The sequence below is a fragment of the Gadus morhua genome, chromosome 21 (assembly GCF_902167405.1).
Source record: "Gadus morhua chromosome 21, gadMor3.0, whole genome shotgun sequence".
Classification (NCBI taxonomy): domain Eukaryota; kingdom Metazoa; phylum Chordata; class Actinopteri; order Gadiformes; family Gadidae; genus Gadus; species Gadus morhua.
In genome coordinates, this window is record NC_044068.1 from 4,566,074 (window position 1) to 4,590,316 (window position 24,243).

At 45.1% G+C, this 24,243-nt stretch overlaps 1 protein-coding gene across 3 annotated transcripts; it reads left to right on the forward strand.

Annotated features, from left to right (window-relative positions):
• The first annotated feature begins 219 nt into the window (after positions 1-219).
• flvcr2b (FLVCR choline and putative heme transporter 2b) lies at positions 220-23,367 on the forward strand. Of its 3 annotated transcripts, none has more exons than XM_030344906.1 (10): positions 220-1,688; positions 7,756-7,897; positions 11,031-11,171; positions 12,686-12,753; positions 13,340-13,443; positions 14,735-14,845; positions 15,988-16,093; positions 16,194-16,305; positions 17,760-17,815; positions 21,237-23,367. In XM_030344906.1, exons 1-10 carry the CDS (start codon positions 1,209-1,211, stop codon positions 21,321-21,323), a joined length of 1,407 nt encoding a protein of 468 aa, XP_030200766.1. In that variant the 5' UTR covers positions 220-1,208; the 3' UTR covers positions 21,324-23,367. The 3 variants fall into 3 exon arrangements, with proteins under 3 accessions (XP_030200766.1, XP_030200765.1, XP_030200763.1); XM_030344905.1 differs by lacking the exon at positions 220-1,688 and adding an exon at positions 4,329-5,234 and having other exon boundaries at positions 22,357-23,367; XM_030344903.1 differs by lacking the exon at positions 220-1,688 and adding an exon at positions 4,332-5,234.
• Positions 23,368-24,243: the final 876 nt, after the last annotated feature.

Here is a 24,243-nt window from a genome sequence, read left to right on the forward strand (position 1 = left end):
TATTTGTTTGATTTTCTCCAAATAGGCGATGTCCCTGCACTTAGCAAGTGAGTCATCTGATATCTCATTTGTTTTGCGCCTTTTGGACCTAGTGCTAATTAGTTTAATTAAAATAAGAGAACACTGAAAATTACCTACAACATTCTGAAATAACACCAACTTGACTTTCAAATAATAATCCGAACAGCCACGAAAGGCATGACAACAAACACTTTTTTTTATTCATTGAAAAGAAGAGGGAAGTTTGGAAATAAACCCCGCCTATCCCACGGCAGGAAACTTTAGTTGCAGCAATTTGGTTAGGCCGAGAGAGGATACTGTGTTGTAGCGTTATCCCGGTCTACCGCCCACTTTATTTCCGGTTCTTTACTTCGTGTGAACTGTGTACGCCAGTTTACGGGCCAAGGGCGAAAATAATACAACATGACAAGAACATCAACAAAATGACAGGCTGAATAAATGTATAGCTTGGACGTAGAATCGGACTAAAGTAATATCGGAAACACGTAACGAATAGAGCTAGCTAGCTCCCTCTCGCCGCCACCTATGTCCTGAGTGCTCGCCCTCCCTCACCGATAACGCCAATTCGGAGCACCCCGTTTCGTGCGCTCCGTCTTGAAGTGGGAACGCCTGGAACCGAATTGCTGACTGTCGACTCGAGTAGCTGTGTCACCGGGTAGGGAAATTGTACCACGTGCCGAGCCAACAGTGGCTTGTATCTAGACAAACGGACCCAGTGCTAATACTACATGCGTGGACCTAGAGTGACACAAGGAGATCATGATCACGTGTGATTGCTGGTACTAGGCGGGCACGTAAGTAGCTCACTAAAAGCAAAGACAGACTTTCAACTTGGAGTGAAACGAGTTCTGCTTGTCAATTATATTCCTGGGGTGTTTGAGTTCCATACCGGTTGCGCTGGTTAGGTTGAGTTTACGTTCAACAAGTCTGTTGACTCTAATAGTGTTCTGTTCTGGTGTTAGGGTTAGGGATAGTATGTTTACGCGTTGTCATTTTAAACCGGGCAAACTTTAGTCTCTACAGCTATAGACAGTATAAACACCCTGAACGGGCTGACCCGCCAGTGGGCATTACAACAGTCACACTCAGTGACCCAGAAACTCCCCCAAAAAGAACTTTAAGCAGCCATGTGGACATAAATACACTCGGGACATAGGTACACCCGGGACATAGGGACACCCGGCAGGATGGACGTCGAGGAGCCTCCCGCCGAGCCGCCGCTGCAGCCGACCCGGCTGTACGTGAAGCGCTGGTTCATCGTGCTGCTGTTCAGCTCCTACTCGCTGTGCAACTCGTACCAATGGATCCAATACGGCATCATCAGCAACATCTTCATGCGCTACTACGACGTGAGCACCTTCACCATCGACTGGATGTCCATGATCTACATGCTGACCTACATCCCCTTCATCTTCCCGGTCACCTGGCTCTTGGATAAGAAGGGGCTCCGGGTGGTCGCGCTGGTCGCCACGGCGCTGAACTGCGCGGGCACCTGGATCAAGGTGCTGAGCGTGCGGCCGGACCTCTTCGCCGTCACCTTTCTCGGGCAGTTCTGCTGCTCATGCGCGCAGGTGTTCATCCTGGGCATGCCGTCAACCATCGCATCCGTGTGGTTCGGCTCCGAGGAGGTGTCCACCGCCTGTTCAATAGGAGTGTTCGGCAATCAGGTATGGAGGAGAATAGTGTTTTTTAAGTTAAATATTAACAAATTGTTGTTGATATAACTTGTTACTTCATCACCGATTGGTTAAAAGTGAGTAGGTGAGTGAATGAATGAATGAATGCAAGGGTGTAGTTGACTGGCAGGTCAAACGTTTGGACATCTCTGTGGTGTTCTGGCGATGCAGAACAAGTCGCGTAATTACGCACGCCAACGCCTCCCCGTTCTCTCGTTTAATGTTATAAAAGTTTCCATCTCAGCGTTGCGTGATGGTGTTCCCTAATACTGACCTATTAATAATACCCTCTGGCTACGTCTGCAGAGTAGCTGACCACGAACAGTTCTCCTCACGGTTAGTGCGTTCGCGATTGGTATTAAAGCATCCATTTCAAATCAATAGGTGCGATATAGTAGTAGTGCCTTGAAGTTAGTTTTTTTTTTTGGATACACGAAAGACATTCACTCTGGATCCAGTGGCTTCTTCAGTGTCCCCCAGTGTTGTCAGTAGAGGACGGTTAGCTCACCTCCGAAGGCGCTCAATTGGAACCACAGGGGGTTCCTTTTAGGGACCGTCCATAAACTACATTTTATTTACGCGTTTTTTTTATTTTATTTCGATAACTTCATAGGGACTTGTGGCTTATATCTGGGACAATTTTGGTCTATATATTTTTTAACAAATCGGTCTCATGTAGAACAAATATTTTGACTGCTAGTGTACTATCAATTTGTTTTACATAAATATTTCAAATATTTACATAAATATTCCTTACAAATCTTTTTATGGAAGATGCATTCAATATTTTTTAAAAGCTCCCATGTCATGTGACCCAGTGACTCCTAATCAATGACAGATATTAGATATTAACACTGCACAAATAAGATACACCTCTTTGTAATGGGCATTAGTGCGTCTTCTATTTTAGTATATGTATTGAATGAAAATTCATATTTCTTTAATGTCACATGACACCGCCGGGCTATTGATAAAAGGGATGCCTTTTCCATACAAATATTCTTCCCCACAGGAAGGGGCGGCGGGAGATGATGAGGTAATTTCCTGTGTTCTGTGGTAATGGTACATTTTAGGACTTTCTATACTATAGGCTTTACGTTGACGCTCATTAGCAGTCAATCTAGTATGTGCATCAGCTGACCGATGGGAGCGTGGTGACAGTGATTTCAACTGTGAAATAATGTGGACCAGCTATAATTTATAGTTTCAGCATTGGGCAGCATTGTTACAAAAACTTAAATTAAACTACAAGCTGCTCTGCAGTGTACTCTATTTCTTTTAGTAGAAGCTGATATTGGGCAACACTTTTATTCTTTGGTAGTGGCTCCCATTGTGGATGTTATCAGGCCCTCTGCTCTTGATAGAAGCCCCTCACTGAAGGGCATGTGTGCACATCAACGTCTCCATGCACACCGACAGATCCTGTTGGATTTGCTTGGTTCCAACCGTACTTACTTGGTTTCAACTCGTTATCAAGTAGGGAGTATGGAAACCACCACACGCGTGCACGCACGCACGCGCAAGAATGCAAAAACACATCCAGAATAACCACACGCACAACCCACTTGTATTTTCTAAGTATTTTCCAACTCAAATGTATCATTCATGGGTGGTTAGACTTGTTCGGCTTCTGTCAACTTTAGTTGTGATGCCCTTATCATCAGTGATATATTATGGTCATTGCTTAGCAGTTCACCATTAACAGGCCGTTTCATATTTAGCCTTATCCCTGGAAAGTTGATACTGACCTGACTGTTTCAGGTCAGGGTGCTGTAAAATATTAGCGAAAAGGAGCCACTTCAACTTGACCTGAATGTTGTTTAAAGAAGCACAATTAGGCGATTGTGAGGAAATGCATGGTCTTTATGGTCTTTAGACCCTAGCCAAGATGTCATCACAGTTCAGCCTAGCTCCAGTCGGCAGGCTGGTTTATTGCCTGAATATCAGGCAGTATCTTCGAATGGATTCTCCATGACTGGGCTGCATCCTGTTGAGACCATGACTTTTATTAAATCAGATACCAGCATTACCAGTTTCAATTCCACAGGGTAGCTTCCAGGAATCAACCGGTGGATCGGTGTGGAGGTGATGCAGGACTGGTCAGTGGGGGAGGAGGAGGGTGGGGGAGGGTGTGCTACCAGGGCTCGGGGCAGTTGAGGAGAACCCTAGCAATGGGTCACTACAATGCGTATTGCCTTCATGGTCACACACTCGCAGGTGGAGCCGCTGAGCCGAAGCGCAGAGAGAATCATCCTTCTAATCACTGGAGCAAGGACATAACTGAGCACTTGGCGGCTTCTAGGTCGTCCCGTAAACGTAACAATGCAGGACACAAATGATTCAAAGTGCTGACCCAAGTGTTTGTTTATAGATACTTTTAGGTATTAAGCTCCTATAAACATGCTTACAACGATTAGTTATATATTTCAACAGTTAGCGAGAGTTGCCAGAGCAATTATAGGTCAACTTTTCTGTTCTGCCTGCGGTGCCCGTGATGCGAGTGTGTTCATGTTGAATTGATGGGGGCTGAGGGTTCAGCAACACTGCTGTTTAGGATAAATACAGATGCACGTGCATCAAAGTGGACGCATGTAACAGGGTGGGAATGGGTTAACGTGGTCTGCGCGACACATAAACAGCCTACAGAGACAACATTGCACAGCAGAGTGGTCGCAGCTGTCCCTCTTGGATTGGTCAGAGTGCAGCATATCCTCTTAAAACATCAGATGGTTCATCGTGTTAAACCGATTTTATTTTAGTTTAGCAAATCATTGGCCTGTGTCTATTTTAGTATTTTATTCTTGGGAATAAGACTCGACAGACGGTTAAGGGAGTTAGAGTCTGCCGATTGCAGTCAGAGATCACACCGCTCGTTCTCTCAGCCAACACCGCGGCCTCGGAATGCCCCAGATCGGAGACACCGAGCGCAGCTGTGCGGACCCCTCGGAGCCCCGCGGGGACGACTGGATGAAGACGGCCCCGGGCCTCGCCTCCATCGTGTGGAGCCCCGGGCCCTTAGGCAAGTCCCTCTCCACCAGCTCCCGGTTGGACCTGGTCGAGGGAGACCCCCAGCTCCGGCCGGCACCGGGGGCCGCCGAGACAAAGGTGTACCGCCGCCGCTGGGTCATGCTGGTTCTCTTCAGCGCCGTGTCGGCGAGCAACGCCTTCATGTGGCTGCAGTACGGCATCGTCAGCAACATCTTCACCCGCTTCTACGGCGTGGACCCCCTCGCGGTCGACTGGCTGTCCATGATCTACCTGCTGACCTACATCCCCCTCATCCTGCCCGTGCTGTGGCTGCTGGACCGCCGCGGCGTCCGCGACGTCGTGCTAGTGGGCGCCGCCTTCAACTGCATCGGCGCCTGGGTGAAGATCGGCAGCGTGGGGCCCGAGCTGTTCGCCGTCACCTTCTTCGGCCAGTTCGTGTGCTCGGTGGCCACAGTGTTCGTGCTGGGCATCCCCTCGTACCTGGCGTCCGTGTGGTTCGGGCCCAGGGAGGTGTCCACTGCCTGCTCCGTCGGGGTGCTGGGGAACCAGGTTTGTCAGAGGGGCGTCTCCCCGGAAATGGGGACCTCACCGCACTGACTTGTTTTCCGATCTTCGGTGCCTCTTTTAGTCCTGCTGTGTTTTTCTCTCGTTTTGAGGTAGTGTGTGCCGTTAGGGGAAGCTAGTGTGTACGGATGTGCGAGCGGCACTTTGTTTTGTGTGTACACACCGGCCTGGCCTCGGGTGCTGGGGGAAGGTGTGACTTTTATTGGCTTAGCGTGAGAGTCGGCATCAGGTTATGGCCCGGGCAGGCCTCCTCATACTGTATCAGTTTTATCAAGCCAAGCTATGCCACTATTGTTGAGTCAAACTTTGGGTTGTGCGATGCTTTCTTCTCCGTTGCTCAGTGAATGGTTAGTGGTGGTTAATGTGTGTATGGTAACTTTGAGTGTTGTGTTTTCGGTGTTTGGTTTGCATGTTATAATAAATTGGTGACAATTTTACAATAAGGGCGCACTAAATAACCATTAGTTAACGTTAGTTGATGCAGTGATAAGCATTTACTAACAGTTCATTAATAGTTAACTGATGTGTCTAGTAATCATTTACTTCATGTTTCCTAATTGTGTTAATTTCTGTAAGTTTTTAATTATATATTATTTAACTCAAACCCTAACCCCTATGCTACCCTAATCCTATAAAATAATGCTTATTACTGCATCAAGGAATGTTGACTAATGGTTAATTCCTTAAGTGTTTAATAAACAAATGTACTAAATGTAGCAGGTCAAATTTAAATGCAGATATTCTGAACTTCTGCTCTTCAAAGTTATTAGTCAATAGTATTTGACGTGTATATAGTTCTGCTGCTCGATTATGAGAAAAATCCTAATCACGATTATTCAAACGATTATTTTTGTGTTAGAAAACATGTATTTATTCAGCATGTCTCTCCAAAAAAAACTTTGCAACTGAGAACTTTGATATTTTTGCCTTAAAAAAATACCAAAATTGTCCAAAAGAAATGTTCAAATCTAAAATAATATACAGATATGTATCCATCTGTTCTGCCCTTTCTATAAAACATAAAAAAAAACAAAAATAAATAAATCGAAAAACTTGATTATATTAATTTTGTGATCGTTTGACGCTAAAATCGAAATCGCAATCCAAATTAAATTAATCGCCCAGCCCTAAGTTCTACTGTCTGATAGTATTCTGCATTCTGTCAGCTGCTCTAATCTCCTGAGGAGTGTCCCTCACTAATAACATAATTAAGGGTTATAAATGGACAGCAACCCTTTATCGCATTATTAAGGGTTATCAATGCACCCATTGATAACCCTTAATCACACAATTAGAATGTTGTGAACTAAGCCTCAGAAAAGTGTGTTCCATGAAATCCATTGCAAATCTCATGACTCCTTTTTTTAATTGTCTTCTTTGCCTTCAAGTCGTTCAAAGCGTGGAGTTTATTTTTCCTAACGTGGTACGCAGCCAGTTGTCTGACCAATCACCATCTACTGACGTGGCCTAGCCACTATCCAAGGACCTTTTACTTTGAAATGTTTCAGACATTTTCTTGGCAATATATCTGGTAGCTGTGAGATTTTCGTTTCCTCTCTATGTCCTCTGTTGCTCATTTCTTTAGCCAATACTCTAATTTGGATACCAATACTGGGCTGTTGAATGGTTACTTTTTAAGATCCTGTCTTCCATCACTTTATTATTGGGACTGTTAGAGCCCACTAAGGTTCCACCATTCATTCATTCATCAAAGTTTATTCGGTTCAATCTCAAAGTGGCAATCTCAAAGATTTCCGTTTCGTTCTCTTTGACGATAAGCGATAATTCTTCCCAAAAATACAAATAGGGTCGCTATCACCCAGTTCCTAGAATTCATAATACAGCAAATAGAAGAGCTTCCATCAGTGGGCCACAGGCTCCGTCACCATTGTTTTCCCTCAATCGGCCAGAGATAGCAACCTCGAAAACATTAAATTCCATGAAAATCCTCAAGATTGCCAGAGTAGGCACTGGGCTGCGACCCAGGCGACACAAAGAAGGTCAATCCCGTGGTCCGACCTTGTGGAGTTGACCGCTGAAGCAACATTTTGTACAACAACTGTTCGTGGCAATGCAACACTTCACAGTTGGTCCCTCAGCCAGCAATTAACCCTGCAGCTGTTGTTCTCCCATAAAGACTCATTCACCAAGAAAGGCGAATAAAGATTTACTTCGAATGATAGCATGAGAGAGAATGTCTTTGCATGATAAGTCTTTGGGGTTAGCCCCGTCACGTATCCAGGACAACGTGTGGACTCGGCATATCCTGCCAGGACAATCAGGGGCGGAGCCTTACCCTGGACCGGTAGACTGGGGCAGACCTGGTGGTGGTGGGGTTGAAGGGGGCGCATCGAACGAAATACCTCTGCAGCAAAGAACGTGTGTTAGACTACTCTTTATAAAGCAGGTGTAGGCAGGTGATTGGTGATTGGTAAACTGGCTCGCGTGAGTTTGAGACCCTCTGGTAGAACTTGCCATTAAAGCTTACATTTCTCCTGTTCTCCAGCTGGGCATCGCCATCGGGTTCCTGCTGCCGCCCATCCTGGTTCCCAACGTGGAGGACATGGACGAGCTGGCTGGGCACATCCGCAACATGTTCTACATCACGGCCGGTGTGGCCACCTTCCTCTTCATACTGGTCATCATTGGTGAGACACTCGGCTGGTTTTGTGTTTTTTGACCAGGAGCGGCGGATTTGTAACGTCTGCGTGATAAAACACCTCAACGCCTCTGTTGTCCTGGGTGAATGTCGACATGTCAACACGCCGCACTAGGTTTCTCCATCGCCATGACACTGACGGTCAGTGTCATGGTGATGGAGAAACCGAACCAAATGTCATCGTGGAGGAATTCAACTTTGATTCCCAAAATGAAGTTTGACCACCAAACTGCATTGCACCGAAACATTTTGTATACACAACTCATCGCTGAGCCCTTTCCTTATCTTTGACTTTTGAATCCCAAAGATAAAGTACGGTGAAGATCCTCTAACAAAATGTTTTTTTAGAGAACAACTCAACACTCTTATCAACTCGCTTATCTCCCTTATCTTTATCATTTGAAGTGCAAATTTAATAATCAGGTGTAAAGATCATCACTAACAAAATGAGTTTTCCGGTGCACAACTCAAACAAGGCCCACTCCCTTATCTTGGACATTTTATGTGCAACGATAATGATCAGGTGTAAAGATCACAACTATCAAAATGAGTTTTTCGTACACAGGTAGACAAGGCCCCCTCCCTTATCTTGGACTTTTGGATCGTAAAGATATTGCACTGGAGTAACGATCACGAGCTTTCCATTCAAGACATTTTCGGGTTGCGGTGTCGGATGACACGTGGTCATGGAGGAAGTTACTCACGTGGGAGGAAATGGGTTTTACAACGGAACCCCACTGCCCCCTGATTGCTGTTACTTCACCATTCTCCTCACTCCAACCGACCACTAGTATAGTCTCCTTTCTTCCACTCTGCATTCACACAAACTCACCCCAGCCTGCTTTAGGCTTCTTTGACTTGTTCCTTTTGTAATGTATGTCTCAAAGTCACGAGACAGGTTCACAACGACGAGAGCGTTACTTTCAGTTCATGCGTACACTCATTCAGTAAGGTATATGCATGTTTAAAGGCCTGGAGGGAGGCCTAGGGACAGCCAGGGTGTTGGGTACGGAAACCCCCATCGCAGGGGTACCCTAAGCCTGGGCAGAGAGGGGGATCTCAGCCGGGTCGCGGGCAGAACCCGATGAGATGGTAGAAACACCGTCATGGTCTTGGTGGAGGCCAGGCTCCATGCATGGAGCCAGCTTGGAGGTCATGAAATGCCGTAATCTTTGTAGAAATTCAATCTTGAACACAACTGTATTCAAAATCAGCATTTGAGAACTTCCCAGAGATGAGTAAATGCTTAATTCAGTTGAGACTTCTTAATTTGTGTCCACCATGTGTGACATTTGTTGGTGCGTGTCTGGCTGGCTCCAAACCTTTTAGTCTCCAGTCAACAAAAGGTTGACTGGTCGGGGCATTCCATGTGAATGGCAAGCACAGCAATGTTTGACGGTGTTGACGCGATTACCCAACTGCCGTTTGACCTACGATTTAAACACAGCTTCCTCCCCTGTTTGAAGCATGGACCCTTTGACTTGTGTGTGTGTGTCTGTGTGTGTGAGAAACAACACGTACCAGTTGGTCAGTCGTGTGAAGCGTCCATTGTCCGTGACTCAGCTCTCTCTCTCTCTCTCTCTCTCTCTCTCTCTCTCTCTCTCTCTCTCTCTCTCTCTCTCTCTCTCTCTCTCTCTCTCTCTCTCTCTCTCTCTCTCTCTCTCTCTCTCTCTCTCTCTCTCTCTCTCTCTCTAACAAACTTCTCCCCCTCATGTACACATCATCGGATGCCAAATGTGTGAAGGTTGCCCTGCTGGCGGGGCCATCTGGGGCCCCCCTGAGTCACGGCCCCTGGGAACAGTCTTGCTGTGGGTGGTTCGGGGCCCCGGGGCCAGAACATGTCTCATCGGCTCCACGGGGGGGGGGACGCGGGCTTCGGCTTCTCCTGCAGGACTTTAGGACGATCACATGACTGAACTCAAGGAAGGGGTCACTCCAGATGTGTGCTTCCGGGCGAGAGAGAGAGGGCGGGACTTTGGAGGGAGCGACGCCCCTTTTAGTAACATGGGGTTAACAGTGAGAGGGAGAGAAGGCGAGGCTACGGAGGGAGCGACGCCCCTTTTAGTAACATGGGGTTTAACAGTGAGAGGGAGAGAAGGCGGGGCTACGGAGGGAGCGACGCCCCTTTTAGTAACATGGGGTTTAACAGTGAGAGGGAGAGAAGGCGGGGCTACGGAGGGATCGACGCCCCTTTAGTCGCATGGGTTTAGCGGTGAGAGGCGACAGAGGGAGTGTGGATCTCCTGATAAGAGGGATATCCATCTCTTGTCACGTTTCAGATATTGCTTGGTCAAAGTCTTTGTTCAAAAACCTCCATATTTCTTCTCCCTGTGTATGTGGTTCTTGTCATTGTATCAATCTCCTCACTCCACCGTCTGTCAGCTGGCGTACACACTGTCCATCCTTCTGACATTTCACCCAACCCAAACTAAGAACGAGTTTAGTACTTATAACAACACAAACAGAAATGCTTCGTTAATACCCAAAGTACTTCTGCTAACACAACAGACCTTCTCTTTTTAAGTGATATTTTGGACCCTGTGTTGTCTGTCTCAGTAGGGGGTTGATTATAGGGGGCGCAGGGTTCAGAATGTTATGTCCCCAAAAGTCACCACCACAGGGGGGGGGGCCAAGGGCTCCCCACCTAGTTTGGTGCCATTCAGTTCAAACTCGCTGGCATTGGAAATATAAATTTAACAGTTTGAAAGATCAAACAATAATGGCGGTCTAGTCAAACAAAAATAAACACCAGGAATGTACAAATACCTCGTCCTCCCTCACCTCCCCTTCCTTCCCCCCTCCCCCCTGCAGACCTTTTTCCTGTTCCATAAAAAGGGAAACATAAAAAAACGCTGCACTGCTCTAAGAAAACGCCGGTCCTCCTGTGATGTGATGCATTGTACTGGGTTTATTCCTGAAGCTTTGAGGCCGACTTCCGAGTGGAAGTACCTGCCGATTTCTACGGGAGTTTTTTGTATTTATATAATCAAACAAACAAAGGGAAAGTAATAACACAAAGTATTTTTATTTATCTCATATGACTACATATATATGGGTTTTGGTTTTTAGTGAATTCCTTAAACATGTGCAGCATTCCAACAACGTTCCGGTTCTCTCCGCAGTGTTCCAGGAGCGTCCGGAGCTGCCCCCGACCCAGGCCCAGGCCCGGGCGCGTAGCCTCCCCCCGGAGCAGTACTCCTACCTGGCCTCCATCCTCCGCCTGGTGCGGAACCGGCCCTTCATGCTGCTCGTCGTCACCTACGGTACGGGGGCGTGGCCCGGAGAGGCGTTCCTTCGTTGAGAACGCTCCTCCCCCTTCTACAGTTGTTCCGATACCGATGCTAGTGTCGGAAACGACTTGCGAGTAGATTAGTCTATGCGCCGATCCGATGCATCACGTGACTCCTTTACGATACAGGCAAAGAACATCACAACACTACGGTGTTATTCTATGTTTAGTTAACGGTTAACAACTCCGACCTTCTTGAGTTTGAGCTACCAAGTCAGAAAAACATAGATGCTTCTGCTTAACTACAAGAATAGAAATGAATTAATATAATTAAAGATTAGAAATGTAAATGATCTTGTTCTGAAAAATGGATAGTCAAAAGTAAGTGGACATTGCTGTCATTGTAAGAGAACCAGTGCCATCATCAGTTACAATGCTGTATCGGTATATACTCGGTATCGGCCGATTCTCAAGTTCAGGTATCGTTATCGGGAAGGAAAAAATGGTATTTGAACATCTCTACTCCCTTCTAAACCCCCCCTCTCTTGTACTCCTCTTCCTGGTAGATCTTCGTGGACTTTTGATATCTCAAAACCCACACAGACCTTTTGATAGAGTATCTTTACGCCGACTCCACCCAACGGTGATGTAGTCATGGCGGTATCTACAGGGGATTTATTGAGTTATTGAGAGATTAGATTGTGAGATTGCTATCGGCACTTTTCCGGTCTATTTATTTTATAGATTTGGTTGCCAGTTGTAAAAGGTCAGCAAAAGGAGATGCTGAAGACGCATCTAGCGGTAACGCTCGTTAGTTATTTGTCGTTTTACTAACTAGACTGTCTCCCGTCTAAATAGGTCACAATACTTTGTGTGACAAAAGTGTACGAGATGAGAAGTGACCTGGCTGATGAGCTTGGCGAGGTTGTGGGGACAGAATGATGTGACGTCGGAGTTAATAAACAAACGTTTTGTTTGCCAAACTTTTGTCAGAACTTACTCCTCCAAAATTGTTTAACTTGTAGTCCATGGCAGAGGACTGCAATTTGAACATTGTGTGTGATTGGTCAGAAGTGAAAGGCAAGGGGGTATTTTGATCATGTCTCCATGGAGACCCACTGGTTCTTGTTAATGGAACGTTCAGCAGCCAAACTTAAACAGCATTGAAATAAAACTAAAATGTCCTCAAAAGACTTTCTCAGTGTAAATAAAATCTGGCCATTGTTTGAAGTACTGAGTACAAATATAGAAATTATACAATATTCAGTAAATAGTACTTGGTTACCACCAACTACTGGTTTAATTATTACCAACTGCTAATCGCATTATGAATAATCTAGAATGACAGGCCTGGCAAATTCCTGTCCTAATATGCAGACTTCTTTTCATACTTTTGTTTGGGTTCATGGAGGACTGGTCAGGGTATTACATACTTTCCTGTTGCCAAGAATCCTCATGCCGTCAGACAGTTTGTAACTGGTAATATGTCTATCTTTTCTACCATGACATTATAACTTCTCTCTCTCTTCTCTCTTCTCTCTCTCTCAGGGCTGAACGTTGGCTGTTTCTACGCAGTCGGCACCCTCCTCAACCGGATGATCATCATCCACTACCCTGTAAGTGCTGCCCTTGGGCAATCTAATAGTGATGGTTTTGGTTTTCTACTCCCCGCTGCAGGGTTGTGAGTTCGAACCCCTGTCCACAGTCTGCCCATAGGCTTCCTCGAGTGAGAGGCCCTAAACCCCCCTACCTGCTCCTTACTGACGTCAGAGTTCTGTATGATTAAAAACACTTTGAATAAGAGCAGCCTGCTGTTATTCAAATTATTTTTGGCCAGTCACCATGCTACAGACTTAGCCATTGTTTCTGCCAGTATTGATATAGTTATTTGGCCAAAACCTCCTTTGATTCTTTGACACTCAAGTTGAACGTCACCTGTTGCTACAATACTTACTAGCGGATCGAGAAAAGTGTGTCTTCCATCTTGTATGTGAGGTGTGAAAGGTTGTTCTCCTAGAAAGATACCTAATAAGTGTCCCACCCATGCACCTCCCCCAATGCTGTTCAAATTGGTCAAGTTGACATCTGCAATCGCCCTGTTCTACCTGTCGACTGGGTTTTAAGAGCGCAACCACAGAAGAATGCAGAGAATGCTGACGTCGTCCTTTAACATCTGTGGGTTGTTGTGTGACCTTTGTTCAGGGTGAAGAGGTGAATGCTGGGAGAATCGGACTTACCATCGTGATCGCCGGCATGGTGGGGTCTCTGATCTGTGGCATCTGGCTGGACAAAACCAAGACATACAAGTAAGAGGACTAGCAGCAGACTGGTGAATACGATAAGTACTTACACAGGGGGAAGGGTAATGTAGTGGCCTGCCGGCACCCTGCATATCAGGAGATGTCTGAGTCCAAACTGCTCGTTGATGTCACTGTATGTCGCTTTGGATTAAAGGCTAGATTACTAAATGGGAATATACAACATGTGCATGATTTACACTGCGACCGTGACGATATACCGAATGTACGTCGTCTTTAGGGACGAAGACAAATCTCTGGTTGGATTGGGCAGTTTGGTGGCTGCGTGTCATTGTCATTGTCAGTGTCACGTCCAAATGACTTTGAAACAAAAGTTATGGCTTCAGTGAAAAGGTTTCCTCGAAGAACGCAGTCAGGCGACCTTTCACAAAGGAAACCACCAGGCCATAACCCAGCTCCAAAGAGAGACCAGAGGCCCTGCCCTCCCCTTCCTTCACATCAGGCTCCGCCCCTCCTTCACATCAGGCCCCGCCCCTCCTTCACATCAGGCCCCGCCCCTCCTTCACATCAGGCTCCGCCCTCCCTTCACATCAGGCTCCCGCCCTGAGCATGTGTTGTTGTGCTCGCGGCGCTGTTTGAGACGTCTGGGGCTTGGAGCGTGGATGTTGCTTTGTCGCGGTGGCTGTTTGGGACTCTGTGGGGCCTGTTGACCCAGGTGGGACACTGACGCCCCCCCCCGGGTCTCAACCCAGTCCTCCCTGCCCCCCCAGCCACCCAGCGCTATCCAAACAGGCGTGGGTGCCTGAACTAAAGATGGGACACTATATTGAAATAATCTTGATCGCAATTTCCTGACGGGAAACAATAAAGGGCTATGTTATCTCATCGTAGATTAGGATATGGGACTACATGTTGGCTTTTCTTTTTCATATTGTGATACTATTTGTCCACCTCGGTTATGTTATGAGGGAAGGATTTTGGTATATTTTTATATTGCGATGCAGCAGAAGTGTATTGTCTCTTAAAGTCTATTAAGCTTTGCAGTTTAGTCGAGACCGGGCTAAGTCTATTTAAATGTAATTAAGCCATTTCATTATCGCTCCCGATTCCATCAGACTGATCCGAACACAGGTTTTATTTTATTTTCATTAGATACACCTTTGACGGCCTATTCAAACTCCCACTTTTTACCCAAATTGTTTTTTTTACCCAAACGCATGTCTAGCGGGCCGTGAGACCTTGGGAACCAGCTGGACCCAGTGTATGTTTTTGTTTCAACACTTATCTGTGTGTGTGTGTGTGTGTGTGTGTGTGTGTGTGTGTGTGTGTGTTCTCCCAGGCAGACGACTCTGGTGGTGTACTTCATGTCTCTGGTGGGGATGGTCGTATACACCTCAACCCTTAGTCTGGGCCACCTATGGGTGGTCTTCGTCACGGCCGGATCTCTCGGGTAACCCCTCCTCCATGCATCTGATTGTCTTGTTATTTAAATGTTGGAAATGTCACCGTTGAAGATCAGATAAGAGCCGATGATTCCTTCTATCTCAATCCTTTTGATCTGGCAACCCAAACCACAGCAGGTCTACAAATCAGAATAAAGAATACATGCAGGGTTTCCTGGCAGTCCGGCAGTTGGTATGTGTTTGGGTTCACATACCAACTGCCGTGTTTTTTTTTTTAACTTTTCCAGGGCTATAAACGAGAGGGTTTCATCTGTTTTTAACAGCATGTAGAAAAGTCAATGTGGGTCACTCACATCAAGGAAACTTGTGTAACTGATTCAAAACTGGTTACTCTTAAAGCTACTGCGACAGACGTCAGTCCTTTCAGCCCCTTAAAGTCGTAAAGTCACATGCAAATGAACACAGACACATTTCAGGAGTGATTTTCACTCACAGTCAATTCTCTCTCTCTCTCCCTGTCACTCTCCCTCTCCCTCCCTCCCTCCCTCCCTTCCTCCCTCCACCAACACACACACAAGAAGGTTCCGTACGTGTGTGTTTAAGACAGCCAGCGGCCACCTCTCTATTCGTTCAGCCATCGGGGCAGTACTATACGGTGGCAGTATTTGTCCAGCGTGTCCACACATGCACACACAGGGCCAGGGACGTCGATCGTAGCTTCAGGCCCATTGCAAACATAGCCGAGGCCAAGACCAACGCACCCATAAGATCTTCACCTCTGGGCAGGTGATTCCATAGTTGTGGTTATTGGAGCCAAACCACAGGAAAGGGGTTTAGTTGTGGTTGGCAAAAGGTGGATAACGTAAAAAGAAAGTGGTGTACGTTTTGAATCGTTCAACTTCCTGTTGTGGGGGTCTTAAGAGAGGAAAATACTTGCTTGCCTCTGGGATTTGTTTCTTACCTAATCTGCTCCTAATTTATTTTATTTGAAGCAGTTCCCCCACTCCCTGTCCGCATGAGCAACCAATTAAAAAACGTGTGTGTGTGTGTGTGTGTGTGTGTGTGTGTGTGTGTGTGTGTGTGTGTGTGTGTGTGTGTGTGTGTGTGTGTGTGTGTGTGTGTGTGTGTGTGTGTGTGTGTGTGTGTGTGTGTGACTGTGTGTGGTCCGTCCCTGCGTGTGTTCTTCTAGGTTCTTCATGACGGGGTACCTCCCGCTGGGCTTTGAGTTCGCCGTGGAGCTGACGTACCCCGAGTCAGAGGGCACCTCCTCCGGGCTGCTCAACTGTTCCGCACAGGTGACGGCCTCAGCTGCCGTCTTTGTAGTTGTCGGCCCAGATGTCAGCCTGTGTGTGTGTGTGTGTGTGTGCCACTCACCCTTTCCCCTCGTGCCGACAGGTGTTCGGGATCATATTCACGATATGCCAGGGGAAGATCATCGACACTTACGGCACGCTGCCGGGAAACATCTTCCTCTGCGTGTTCCTGCTGATCGGCGCCGGACTGACGGGTGAGAGGTCAAACGGTTTTGGGGGTTTCGTGACCCTTTTAAAGGTGCAGTGTGCTAAGTCACTTGTTTGAAATGCCTTGTTAATCTCATGTTACGTTTACTGAGTCAGCCTCTCTTTTTGGGGGGGGGGGTTGGGGAGAGAAGGGAGGGAGGCAGAGGGTTTATTATTATTTTTTATTAGAATGAAGCTAGTTTGAAATTGCTAATTATTACATATTGTACTTTTAAAATACAATGGATCATAAGAGGATACTCTAAAGGAGTTTGCCAACAGTTTTTGCCGGGCGAATTTGGTCACCGTGGTTACTGATTAACTCCAGAGGTTCAAAGACGTTCTGCTGATCGATCGTGCGGTCACCTTTGCGTTTTATTGTTCCCAGAATGACATCTTCATACCTCAACGCTGACTAGGACGCACACGTGTGTGCGCTACGACGCGATATGAACAGCGCAATAACGCACCGGTCCGCCCTGTCACCGGGATTTACCCAGGGTCCACGTTGAGATTAGTAGGAGGATCTGGACTTTAGCGTCAACAGCTGTTTGATAATGTACTTTTATGAAGCCATTATCAACCATAACACATAAAAAGTAAACATTTATTTATTCAAACTACAACCTAGTTTCACTTGGCACCGTTACACATTTGTCTTAAATACGGATTAAGGTTAGGTAGCTTACATTTCATGGTCCATTTAACGCTCTATGAGCAATGAATAACTTGGCTAGGAAACAGGAGGGCAAGAGACGCGGACGGTCACAAAGATTCTCCTCTCAGAGATCAGACCACACAGAGACCTCCTTCTTCCATGCCTAACTTATTCAGAGACACCCACTGCTAATGCACCACTTTGTGCCCAGATTCACATTGCCATCTTTGTCTTGGGGAATAAAAGCGGAGCCCTTTCACTTAGTCTGGACATGATCGAGAAATGATTTCCTAGCTTTAACCCTAAAGGAATAACTCTGAGGCCATAGAGGAGTTATGTATCGGTTACCTTGGAAAACTTTTCTGGAACAAAGGTCGTTCTTCCTCGGTACACAAAATTGACTCGGAGGAGACAGAAAGTTTTGTCCTTGTCAACAATAATGCATTGTTTATAAAGAAGCGTTGATGGAGGAATGCTGCGGTGCCAACTTTCTGTGAAGAGTCTCGCTGCGCTTGAGAGCCACCTGCTGGCGGTCTACAGTACTTTCACTGTTTTATATTTTTACATTGTTGTTAAAAAAAGACGATTGATCAAATTATATAATTATATTATATTATATTCATGATAAATTGTACATAATCCATGATTAATCATTATTCATATTTGTAATAGCTTGACAAAAAACAAATCTATTTGTTTCACATGTTATGTTTATACGCAAAGAAAGACTGGGGTTCTAATACAGTAACTCACATTCACTTGTCATTCATCTAACTTCGAAGTGTGTCTGTTTCGTTCCCACAGCTCTGATCAAATCAGATCTTCGTCGACAAAAAGCCAACAAGCTGGTCAAAATAGCAGTAAGTGTTTGGATCCGTCATTAACCAATGCATGTGCTGGGGTTAATTTAGTCCTATGGGTGACTTAATTAATGGGTGGGTTTGGTTTAATCCTGAAGCTGCTTATCCTGATGCTACTCAATTAGATACCATAAAATTACAACCTTATTTCGACAATATTTGCACTACAAATACCAAAAGAAAAACTCACCAGTACGAAGTGGAACTTTTTAAATATGTGGATATTTTAGTCAATGAAACTTGACAATTCCCATTGCTCAAGATTTCCCAACAGCATGTTGACCTGATTGAGTATCAAACTGGAGTATTATAATCCCGGGGCAGTTCGTCCCTGGTTCTGTCTGTCGGTGTAGAAAGTTCTCCTCCTCTCCTCAAATAGTACGCAAAGCAGTTTTAGAAATGAAGGTGGAGGAAAGCAAAGATCGGAGCAGTGATTGGTTCTGTACGACAACAGTTGGACCAGCCATGATTTTTGTATGGTTCTGTAAACTTGATCAGAGCAGCGTAGAGTCATGCTGTGTGCTGTTGCTTTGTGTTAGCAGTAGTGCTTTGTGTTATTGCTTTGTGTTAGCAGTAGTGCCTCGTGTTAGCAGTACTCGATATAACAGCAGACCAGCCGCCGTATGCTGCTTTGTACTCATTCTGATTCTTCCTCTGCTGAAACTCTCTACAGTCACGTGATTAGCACTATAACAAAATATACGTGCGTGTGCGTGTGCGTGTGTGCGTGCGTGTGTGCGTGCTGCTATGAAGGGCTCGTGCTGAACACCACATTGGCTAATTCCACCCCAGCGAGTGGAATTAGTTATTCCACTCGCTGGGGTTGTCACCTTGTGTGATGTCACTACTACCTCACAGGAGTATCATGAGGAAGATTATCATTTGGTTATTTTTCTAAATGTTCCCCCGCCTGTTCTGGACTTTTCTTTTGTTGCTAAACAAAGATTTATTGAACTCCTGTGTTCATCCGCTAAGAACAGTAGGCCTAGTTACTGTGTACCACAGCAGCCTTTTGACCAACCGCTTTGTTAGGTACTTGAATGCCCCAGATAGTTTCCCCTCATTTGTTTCTAATGAAATAATGAACCCCCGCCTAGGAGAATGTGTCGTTTACTTTGCGGAAGGAGCTCTGCGTGAATTTATTCCTGATCCTGTCATATTGTTAACCTGGCGAGTACAAAAAGTTAAGACCCATAATCCGATGTGCAAACGTCCTTCATTTCCAACATTGGCTTGTACTTCAACCTTGAGCATGAGACCGTTAGACTAATCGCTTTATCTGTGGCCTGACAGTTACGGTTGGCCTTAGAAAACTGCGGCTGGCCGTTTAAAGATATTAATCGTTACCACGGCTGCCAAGTCACGGGTTTCTATTGGATTCCAGGAGATTTAACTGAAAAGATTGAACAAATCTGCAATGTCCAACAGTAAAGCGCACTCGCACTGAGCAAGAACATATTCCACAACGCACACTGCCTCACACTTTGAAATAAGTAATTTTTCAACAATGATAAACAACGATCTGAATTAAACAGTAAACAGCGACAGTAAACACGATCATTTTATGATCAAACAGAATGTGAACAGAAATGAAGATGACTGAATTCAAAAAGTGTTAAACATTATACAGTAAACAGAAGAGAGGGCTTCCCTGGCACGAGACAAAAACAACCTGACATGAGCACTCTGACCGTCATATTCACTCCCTCCTGATTGATTGATTGATTGTTTGATTCATCAAGGGATGTCTGTTCGCTCGTGCTTGAAGACAGGGCCGGGCTGTGATATTCTGAGACACCAGCAGAACTTTGTACTATTTATGAAACATTTATATACATAAAACAAATCTCCCGGACTTGGACGTCGGAGACCTTTCCAAGAGGTCCGATTCTGAGGGTCTCCTGAGCACTGACAGTTCCTGCTGACCATTAAAGCAAATATTTCGGCTATCTCTGCACTGTTTACGTAACGTTACGACAGCCATATGTCAAAATGACACCGTGCCCCCGTGGAACGCTCAGCCCCTCGCAGGGTTAGCCGAGCGCACTGTGCTTTGCTTTGAACGGAGTTAAGGGAGAAGTAGAAGATTTATTTCATTAATCCCTGTGGGAGAAATTCGTCCAGCACAGCAAACGGGAACGAATGGTAGGTTTCGGTGCCATTGCCTTGCTCATGAGCCGGGCAGGGGTGTTAGCTTTTGAATAGAGGGGAGAGCGATAGTCGTGGTCTGAACTGTTCTTGTTAACTCAGATAAGTAGGTAGGCCTACGCCCCCGCAAGCGGGAAGCCAACTCTGTTCTCTATGCGTCAACCTGAACTTTGACCTTGTGTTGGCGCAGCCCTGCTGTTTGGCTTTTGGAGATAAGATTAGTCTGATGGGTCAAGTCCAAAAACGTGTGTGCATGTGCCTAGCCATAATCGATAAAACACACACACTGGGATGTAGAGTGATTGTGGATTATTGGTGTGTTTGACAGCGGCCAAGCAAGACAAGAGGTTGTCCCGGTGATGATGTATGACGTGGCACTGACACGTGACACATTATGTTGTGGCAGTTCGACAAACAATATCGCGTTTGAATTACTAAGTAAGAAGGAAACGGAAATTAAACAGAACTTTGATTCTGATCTTCTACCGAGTTGCTCAAAACCTGAGAGTACACATGACTTTGTGGAAGGATGGTACACAAACAAATAAAGAAAAAAACACATGTTTGTGGTTACAAACTTTCGGCGGATGATTGTGTTCGTGATAGAGGGGATTACGTTGAATTCAGAATGCGTTGAATGGGTTTATGATCATTCGGCTAACTTGATACAGTGATATGATGCATGTTCGAGTCTCACCATATTCACCTTTTGAGAGACCCTTATTGGCTAATGTCACTAATAACCACTAATTATTATGCATTACTAATGAGAACTAATGAATCCAAAAAACCTTTAAAAATACTATTATGCGTGGTGAGATCATCACATATAATTACACTTACACCTCCCATATGCAAAAAGTCTGTAAAGAAAATACAAAGAACAAACGTTTCCATAACATATTATTAATAGACAAATAATTATTCAAGTCATTTCCGGTATTCCGCTTAAAAACAATATGATAATCATTTGAATTGCAGAAAGAAAACACAGTACAAACATTTGCATATGGGTTGGCTCGTTTGTCTCTGTGCAGCCTGGTCCGTGCATGACCATCCCTAAGGCCCGGGTTCCTACATGACTGTAGGAGTGGCAGGGCCCCCGCTGGCTCGTGTGTCTCTGAGTATCGTCCTGCATGACCCCATCATGGGGCCCGGGTGTACTTGTCTTTCTGTGGCGCCTCGTTCCTGCATGACCCCCCCCCCCCCCCCCCGTAGGCCCCCAGGTGGAGGTCCGGGGGTCTGAGTTTTGACCACCAGCTGTGTATTTTAGGCCGCAGCAGCGATGACAGACCCGGGCAAGGAGTGCAGGGCCGTCACCCCAATGATCCAGCCGCAGAGCGTCCCGCCTCCTTCTTGAGATTGACCAATCAACCGCCATCGCACCCGCCCCCACCCCTCACCCCCCCCCCCACCCTTTCACTTCCAAAACCAAGCAAACACTTGTTGGGTTCGACAAAAACTAAAATCGAACCAAATCCTAGCGCGACCCGCGGACGAGCGAAGGTAGGTCACGGCTGAGGCACACCGACTATTCACACCACCCAACCCAACCCCGCCCTCACCCCCAATCCCATCACGCTACTGGTAATCAGCACGCTGGACACACACACACACACACACACACACACACACACACACACACACACACACACACACACACACACACACACACACACACACACACACACACACACACACACCTGCCTGTTGGATGTCCTGCCCATCCCACTAACTCTTCCTTTCTCCTCTTCCATCGATGATTCACGTTCCTGCGTTGTATTTTCGTACGATCACGGACGTGTTACCTACTTTAGGATGTGGAGATTCGTCCGAGCGAACTATTGGTACACAGTGTGTCAAACCGACCAGCATTTTAAGTTGATATTTCTATGTGGATTCTAAGTGGTTGTTCAACTTTTTTACACATCTGCTGTTTTTATTGTCATTCCACACTGATTGTACTGTATTTTGCTCTTTGGGTTTACAGTATCAGTGACATAGTCAGTCTTCAAATAATAAGTAGGTAATATAAGAGTAATGTATTTTTAACATCAGGGATGGTTGATTATTACATGTCCTTGAGTATTCCGTGTATTTTGAATGCAATATCCTCCCCGAAGCTTTAAAAAACCCGTCCTAGGACTGCCACCTGGTGGTTGGTGTGTGTATGTTCAACTGAACGGTCACTCACCGAAACGACCGGTCATGGATGTCAGTTGGATAAAATGACACACGGTTACCAGTACAGTTCTTTCAATGTATATTCATAGAATATCAACATAACATTTGGGAATATGCAGGAAGAACACTTTTGTAAAGAAAATGGCTATCAAAGGCTATATTTTATTGACTACTATTGACGAAAAAATAACATTGTTGTTACTTGACAGGATCCTGACTCTGTGACTGGCACACCTTCAACAACCATTTTGAGGGAATTCAAGTGTTAAACACACACACACACACACACACACACACACACACACACACACACACACACACACACACACACACACACACACACACACACACACACACACACACACACACACACACACACACACGATCATTTTATGATCAAACAGAATGTGAAAGTAAATTAAGATGACTGAATTCAAAAAGTGTTAAACATTAATTTATACCTATATCAAAGGTTTCTAATTAACATTGTATAAACACATAGTTTGTTAATCTTTCTTGTACTTGGTATGTTTTGTATCGAATCTCAACCACAGAAATCACAAAATCATTGCACTCTGGATAATGACAGTGCCTAAATATTTTTTGTCTGTACAATTCAATGTCTTTCTATACGTAACTTCTATCACTTTAAAATGTGTTCAAAACGATATTGGGAAACCATACAGCAGAAATGAAATTGTGTAGGTTATTTCTTAATGACTTAACAGTTATTTTATTATTTTTGTGAGAGAAAAAGATTAATTTGTTGTAATAATCTGCTATTATTGTGGTTTGTATGTTTTTACATTTTAAAAATGCCTTAAAAGAGCAACAGATCTGTGAAATATGAAAAATATGCTTAGTTGTATCTTCAATCATGGCTGTCTACTTCGAAGTCTCTGTGAGTCTTCCAAACCATGCCATATCTTTGGAAACATGACATTAAACATGTTGAACTGGGATGAAAATAATTTCATAAGTGGTGAAGATATCACATACAATACCATCGTATCAAAATGCAGTTAATAGTAATCTGTATTTAACGCAACAATGGCTGCCGCACGTAGGCCTACGTTTGTATGAGCGCAGCTCATGTGAACGTGTGTGTGCACAATTTAACCACACATGCCTGGATTAAATTTGGTTTGTTCATGAATAACAATTTGTTGTTAAATATTTTGAGCTCCTCTTTTTAATAAAGTAACCTATAAGTAAACGTTTGTCCCAAAGCATGGTGGCATTGTTAATCAAACTGGTTAATTACCTGATTATAACCGAAAAGCTGGCTATGAATCAAGAAAAAGCGAACTCAATGACATCAGTAAAGTTGCAATAAACTGTTTTATATTGCTCGTATATCAAACATCCAAAAAAATATATGCAATTACGTGTTCTGTCCACACGGTGACACTGTTGCAATCCAGTTTACAGTGGCTTCAATGGCTCAAAGTTTTAACTGGGATAAACGCTAGCATGAAGCCTATTAGACATTAAATATGAAGGCCAATTAGACATTAAAACCTGTGATCAGTAGAGTTGTATTTAAGAATAATTGTCGTTTGCTTATAGACTAATGCAGTATCCGTGTTGCCTATGACTGCCTATGAGATTATTAAAGCATAGGTCAACAGCTTGACTCCTTATACTACAAAACACTAACCTTATCCTACAGTTGAAATTCTTCCAAAAGCAGGTATGTTAGGGATTCCCTGGCATTACCATCGACTACCACCTGGCTGTGTGGCGGATGTGGGCCGAAACCTTGCATTAAAACTCCCAGAGAGCACATATAGACAAAACGATGACTGTTGCATTAATACGCATGCAAGTATGGGTGGCGTCTCTAGATGTTTCCTTTAGTTTTATGATGTGTGCCTTTAAGTGTGTAGGTGTGTGTATATATGTCTGGGTGGGTGTAGGCATATTGGCGGGGAGAGCGTCTACACATTCGGGCGGTGGAATCGAAGCATGGCCCATCAGGCCAGAAGTGGGCCTGCCCACCTTGCAGCATAAACACACATGGTGTAGCAATATAGACAGGCTTGTTCCTTGGTATGTGTTGGTGTGTGGAGTAAAACTACGAGTTTTTTGTTTTT

Bases quoted from the DNA above. Each gene is read 5' to 3' on its own strand.
- flvcr2b (XM_030344903.1), top strand. From the start codon at position 4,599: ATGCCCCAGATCGGAGACACCGAGCGCAGCTGTGCGGACCCCTCGGAG. The intron at 16,094-16,193 runs GTGACGGCCTCA...TCGTGCCGACAG, and splicing joins TGCTCAACTGTTCCGCACAG to GTGTTCGGGATCATATTCAC. The intron at 16,306-17,759 runs GTGAGAGGTCAA...TCGTTCCCACAG, and splicing joins GATCGGCGCCGGACTGACGG to CTCTGATCAAATCAGATCTT.